Raw genomic sequence first — 6272 nt, 5'->3', positions numbered from 1 at the left:
GTGAGTGAGGGTATTTGGAAGGTTAGTACTTAACATAGTTGCAAGAAATTGTTACTAGTGATTCTGATATTCGTAGAACTAATGCTAAAACTTGAGTGATGCAAGTACAAGAGAATTTGCGAGCTGGGCGTTTATTGTAATATTGGTTTGAAATTATTGTAAATTTGTGTGTGTAGTTTCCCACTTTGCCATGAGCCTTCAGCGGAAAGGGAATTATGGAAGAGCAGTTTCCCTGGAAATTGGGGCAAAGATTATGGGAAGAATGATTTAAGAATCTCTCTAATAAGTCAAGAATGTCTATGTGCTTGACTTTTGCTTTAAATGGTGAATTGTCGTTAATTCATGACAGTTGCCCTATGGTGGCTTGAAAATGTTCAGGTTGTGTAAAAAAGTGACAAGAAGTTATTTTTTGTGACAACTTATTTTATGTCACTAAATACAACATATTTGGTGATAATTTATTTTTTGTCACTTGACACAACATAATCAGTGACAAGTAGAAAATCTATAGTGACAAGATTTCTATATTTCAGTGATGAGTTGTATCATCACTAATTCAAAGGGATTAGTGACAACTTTCAAGTTGTTACAAAACGACTAAGAGATAATGTGACATGGGCTTTTTATTGTCACTATATGGAATTAGTGACATAGGTATTGCGACAACATTGTCGCAAACGTTTATTATCATTAAATTTTATTAGCGACAATATTCCAGTATTTAGTGACAATAGGTATTGTTATTAGAATTCTTTTGGTCCTTTAACTTTAGTAATATTAGATTTAATCTTTTATCTATTAATTTTGTGTAGATTTGATCCTTTAGCCTAATTTAAGACTATTTTGTCCTTTTGATGATAAAATTTAATAGTTCATCCTAATCTCTTCAAAGACCCAACATGCTTACGAAATAAAACTAAGTCTCCATAAATTCATACATTCTGTGTGAACATTAGTTATGAGATGCAAAATGAATGAAAATGGACTAAATTTGCTCTTTAAAAAGCTCTGTACGGATAAAATTGTCCGAAATTGTGTCAGAAGACTAAAATTACATATTTCTAAAAATTATAAGACTAAAACTAAAACGCGTAAACTTAAAGGACTAAAATTAATAGCAGACAAATTTAAAGAATTAAACAAATATTTTTTCCCAAATCTGATTTGCCGCAGATTTTTTCAATGGAATACTTTTCTTATATACGTGTTGTATTCATGCATTACGTATATTATGCTAACCAGCGTAAGTATACATATTTGTACGCAAACTTATTTCGCTACTTAATGTATAAAATAAAATTTTCACTAGATTTTGTGTGTCGAATACAATAGCGGAAATGTCCAACTGTAAAGGAATTCCGCAAAATGTACGACAAAGAGATATATAAAGTTGAAAACACATACATTTATTTCAGGCAAACCGAGAAGAAGGTGTTAACATAGAAAACTTTTATATATAATTTCACCGAATGTGTAGTTAACGAATATACTTCGGATAAAACTAATGAAGGTACGTACATACCCCAATCTTATTGAAAGGAAGCGAAACCTACTAGTGGAACTTATGTCCTACTAATAGAGCAAATCAAAGCCCCTTAATCATACTGACAAGATAACAAAGTTTATGAATGAAGTAACTTTAAATCAAGGCCCTTCAGGCTTACTGTTCCCTTCATATTCTTCACCATCACAAACAAATCTTTTCCAGAACCAATGCGCCCTCCAGATTTGATCCATTTTTTCAATCGGCACATCCTTAGTCTCCGGCAGAAAAATATAGACGAAGCCCGTCATCACCACCAGCCACGTTGCGAAAAAGAAGAAAAGTGCAGCCTTGAGATGGCAGAGCATTGCCAAGAATAACTGAGCAATAATAAAAGTGCAGAGAAAACTTACTGCCACATTTATACTTTGCGCAGCTGACCTTATTTCAAGTGGAAAAATTTCACTGGTAACTAACCATGCCAATGGACCCCATGACAACGCAAAACCAGCAGTATATATGCACACAAAGATGAGAATTGAAATGCCGTAGGCTTGACTCAATCCACCTTGATCCCCTAATTTTGCTGCCATAATTCCTCCTATTATGATCAGTGGGACAAACATCATAATTCCGCCTATGCGGAATAAGGCCTTTCTGCCTAGCTTATCGACTACGAACAACGAACAGAAAGTTGAGAGGTTCCCAGATATTCCAATGAACACCGAAGCCATAAGAGATGCACTAACTCCAGAACCAATTGTTAGGAATAGCATTGGAGCATAGAATGCTACTAGGTTGATGCCGGTTACTTGTTGGAAGAATGGAATTGCTATTGACATCACTAGTTGAGGCCTATATTTCCTCTGAAGAATTTTCTTGAAAGGGTGTCTAATGGTTGCAGAAGCATTACTTGCTGCAATTAGATCGTCAAATTCTGCTTGGACGTCATTAGTGCCTCGGATTTTCTGCAGCATTTTTTTGGATCTTTCTTGACTACCTCGTTGAACAAGACTATTAGGTGTCTCTGGAAGGAATGGTGCCGATATTGTTAGAATTAAGGCGGGAACCGCAGTTAATGCTAGGGAAATTCGCCATCCCCAGCCGCCTTTGATCTTTTGTGTGCCGTAGTTGACGAGGGAGGACAATAGACCTCCATTGGCCACACACAATTGGAAACCAAAGTTGAAAGCCCCTCTAAATTGGGGTGGCGCCATTTCTGATAGATATAATGGGACTGACTGCAAGAAATTGAAGATATATATCAACAAATTCTTAAAATTTATGGAAATAAGAAGCATGTTTTATATAAGCTTCATAGTTTGCTTACTCCTCTTACAACATGTTTGGTATGAGAGAAGGTCGATTCCAGAAAGGTCTTATCTATTTTTTTGGTAATTATACTTATATATGTATATATATATATGTAAAAACCTGTATCTTAATTAATCTATATGAATAATATTGTATACATAATAATATTTAAAAATAAAAAATTGAATATAATGTGTATATATATGGTTTATTGATATGTGTAATATTTATAATATGTTCTATGTATAGCGAATTTTATAAACCAAATAGATATAATTAATTAGTATATACGTAAATATATCAATAAACCTAAGCTATATATCTTTTAGATGCAAGTATTATACAAATAATTAATATATGACATATTTAACAAATTGCATATAATGTTTATGGTATATCTCTATATGTTTTCAATTTATGTGTAATATAACGGATATAAGTTCTTCACGGTTCATTAGAAATTATGAATGTAGTGATTAGGAACTTTTCATAGTAAGCAAAAAAAGGTTCTAACCATTACCTATTTAGGGACAAGACAAGAATATGTAAATTAGTTGCACACAATTTCTTTATGTAGTAATGTTCTATCCAATATAAAGAATCCCGCCTATATATCTTTATATAGTCATACGTCAATTTCACTTATTAAGGGAAATAATAGTTTTTGACACGTAATTTATAGGGTCTTTCCACTTTTAGCACTGATTACCAAAAATCATCATTTTTTATCCTATAACTTTAAAAACAAGTAGCATTGTTGGTCAAATAATATATCTCCGTTAGATATATTAATGAAAAAGGTTACGTGATCGTTTAAAGTATGAGAATAAAAGAGTTACTTTACTAAATGCACTCTGTAATTCTATTTTTAAGTAATGTAAGCAAACCACAAAATTTATCCATTAATGATAAAATATTTACCTCAAAAAATATTACTTTTAAGTTTTAATGATTGTATTATTTCTTCACAATAGAACAGTAAACCAAACGAAAAAGGGTCATTTTGTTTGAACATGCATTCCTACTTTATTATTTTCGTTGGTTTTCTTAATTTCGAGCAGTATGATGCCAAATCATGCAACAAAAGTAATGGTAATATGTGCATGTAAATAAAATTAATGGTAGGCTGTAAGATTTGGGCGTTCTTGCTTGTCCTTTGACATAAAAAATAAATAGGTTTTCATGGTATAATCAAGGACAAGCATATATTTAAACCTCCTAGTTTTGGGACGGTTCGTCATTGTTTCAACCTTTTAATTAATAATATCTATATTGTAAAATATGTTCAAAATACAATAGACTACTAATTTTCAAATCAAGTTGATTAAATTCAACTAATTATATATAATAAATAATATTATAATTGTTATATAACAAATATTTTTCTAAAAAATTTGTCGATCAATTATAAGGAGGATGCATAATAAAAGGTGCATGTTGCCAACTATACATGAAAAGGTTTTAGTCAATAAATGTTAGGCTCAGTTCAATTCGATGACTGCGTAATTGATTATGAGAGAATCGATTTTGAAATAATTGATTTTAAGAAAAAGTGATTATGACGTTTGATTCATAATTTCAGTAATTGATTATACAACTGTAAATTTCAAAACTGACCTCATATTAAGCGGTTTTGATATAATTTAATGGGTAGAATAGATAATTAGATAAAATATAATTATGTTAGTCTAAAAGCTACAAAATTGTAGATTTTTTATAAAATTTAATCCCAAAAGCAATTTTGGAAAAAGGGGCCACATGGTAAAAAGAATTACATTAGCACCTAAAATACAGGTTTGTCTTGTTCAATTTCAGGGCTGAAATGCACTTAATTGGTTGTCTTTTAAAAATTCTTGGAACACAATAGAAAACTATAAAACTAAATGAACATGCAAAAATTATTAAAGTGTGATGTAGTTGCTATTTCAATTATATAATATCAAAATGGAATTGAATTTTTAACTATATACTAGAGATATCTTAATTAGATTGATGCATAATAATTAATAGCAAGAAATATTAGATGAAATATTGTATCAATTATTATTAAATAAAATGCTTATTAATCATTTGACATGAATATTTCATATATACATCACATAAATATATGATATAAGCGTTTAATCAGAAACTTGAATAGTACAAATTTTCTCATCAAAACAAAAATAATTTCACAATTATCATCTGTTTTCTTTCTATTGAACTGAAAATAAAAAATTTTGTGTTCAATATTGTCAACTTACCTGGTTGGTGAAACCAAACCCTATTCCAAGCAGAAGACGACTAAATATTAGCATGTAGACGTTGTTTGCTGCACCTCCAAGGACAGAACCCACGAAAAATGCAACTCCACCTATAAAGATCGACGCCTTGCGTCCCAAGGCCCTCGTCACTGGCGAAGCAAAGAAAGTAGCAATGAGTCCAGATACTAAGAATCCGGAGTTAAAAAACGTTAGCACTTGGCTGTCGAATTTGCAGTAGTTGCTTGTTGTCTGTTTTTCCTCATTCATCTTTCTGTAAATCCCAGGAAAGAACTGCTTCAAAAATGATTCCATGGAGGTCACTCCACCTTCACAAAAACTTACATGGATCAGCGTAATAAACATGCATGTCATGAAAGACAAGCTTACATGATTTATGCGAATTTCGATCGACAAACAACTATTATTAAAATAAACAAAATTGCATCATTTTATCCGTAATTAGAAATAGAAAGAACTACGTACCTGTGACGCTGGAACCATAACCAAAGATTTGTCCTCCAAGTGCTGCAATAATACAAGACAGCACCACAAACTTCGTAATTTTACCATTATACTGCACACCTTCACCCATTGATTTCTCCTAAGTTGAGGAAGGGATATGGCTTTTTCCCAAGGACAAAAAGGTTAAGATTAAGATGTATGAAGCATACAAGCAAGATTCCTATTTATAGAGCCTAGCAGCAGTTCTACTTGACAAGACAATATAACTCAAGAACGGTATCGACGCACCAGCACCAATTGTTTAATTACCAAGTGAATTATATTTATTATATAATTGATTTGTACCGCAACAAACGTGACCAGACATAAGAGAAGTTTTATGTGTATACTTGCATTATACCAAAAATAATATTTCTGACAAAAAAATTCAAGTGATAGTTTAATGTCATAAATTTATTAAGTGATATTCATTTTTTTCTTGTCACTATATAATTATTTATGATAAAAATTATGAAAAGTTGTCACTACAAATAATTAGTGCACTTGAAGAAAATTTACTATTGTCCACATGAGTTTTACTGGCTATGGACTAAAGGTGTGGTAAGTAATTATTATCAATCATGGTTAAATATAACTCGATACAAAAAACTTAGTTTATCCACCATGAAAATTACTTTTTGTCATGGCTGTGAGTCATAGCAATTGTTTTGGTTATGTCTCTTAACCGTAACAATTGTTTTAGCCACACACAAAAATCACGGCCAGCAACA

At 31.5% G+C, this 6272-nt stretch overlaps 1 protein-coding gene across 1 annotated transcript; it reads right to left on the bottom strand.

The window, feature by feature from the left end:
• Positions 1-1434: 1434 nt before the first annotated feature.
• LOC105160636 (hexose carrier protein HEX6) lies at positions 1435-5707 on the bottom strand. The gene is made up of 3 exons (XM_011078108.3): positions 5524-5707; positions 5041-5366; positions 1435-2724 (listed from the first exon to the last, which is right to left on the bottom strand). Exons 1-3 carry the CDS (start codon positions 5630-5632, stop codon positions 1645-1647), a joined length of 1515 nt encoding a protein of 504 aa, XP_011076410.1. The 5' UTR covers positions 5633-5707; the 3' UTR covers positions 1435-1644.
• Between the last annotated feature and the right edge of the window lie 565 nt (positions 5708-6272).

This window comes from Sesamum indicum, linkage group LG4 (genome assembly GCF_026168435.1).
Source record: "Sesamum indicum cultivar Baizhima isolate 11 linkage group LG4, ASM2616843v1, whole genome shotgun sequence".
NCBI classification, from domain to species: Eukaryota; Viridiplantae; Streptophyta; class Magnoliopsida; order Lamiales; family Pedaliaceae; genus Sesamum; species Sesamum indicum.
Note: the sequence above shows the minus strand (reverse complement) of the source record. Positions and strands in the feature narration are given on the sequence as shown.

Excerpts from the sequence above, each read along its gene's own strand:
- LOC105160636 (XM_011078108.3), bottom strand. The coding sequence starts at position 5,632 with ATGGGTGAAGGTGTGCAGTATAATGGTAAAATTACGAAGTTTGTGGTG. Across the intron at positions 5,367-5,523 it reads TTATGGTTCCAGCGTCACAG|GTGGAGTGACCTCCATGGAA; the intron begins GTACGTAGTTCT and ends GTTTTTGTGAAG. Across the intron at positions 2,725-5,040 it reads GGTTTGGTTTCACCAACCAG|TCAGTCCCATTATATCTATC; the intron begins GTAAGTTGACAA and ends AATTTCTTGCAG.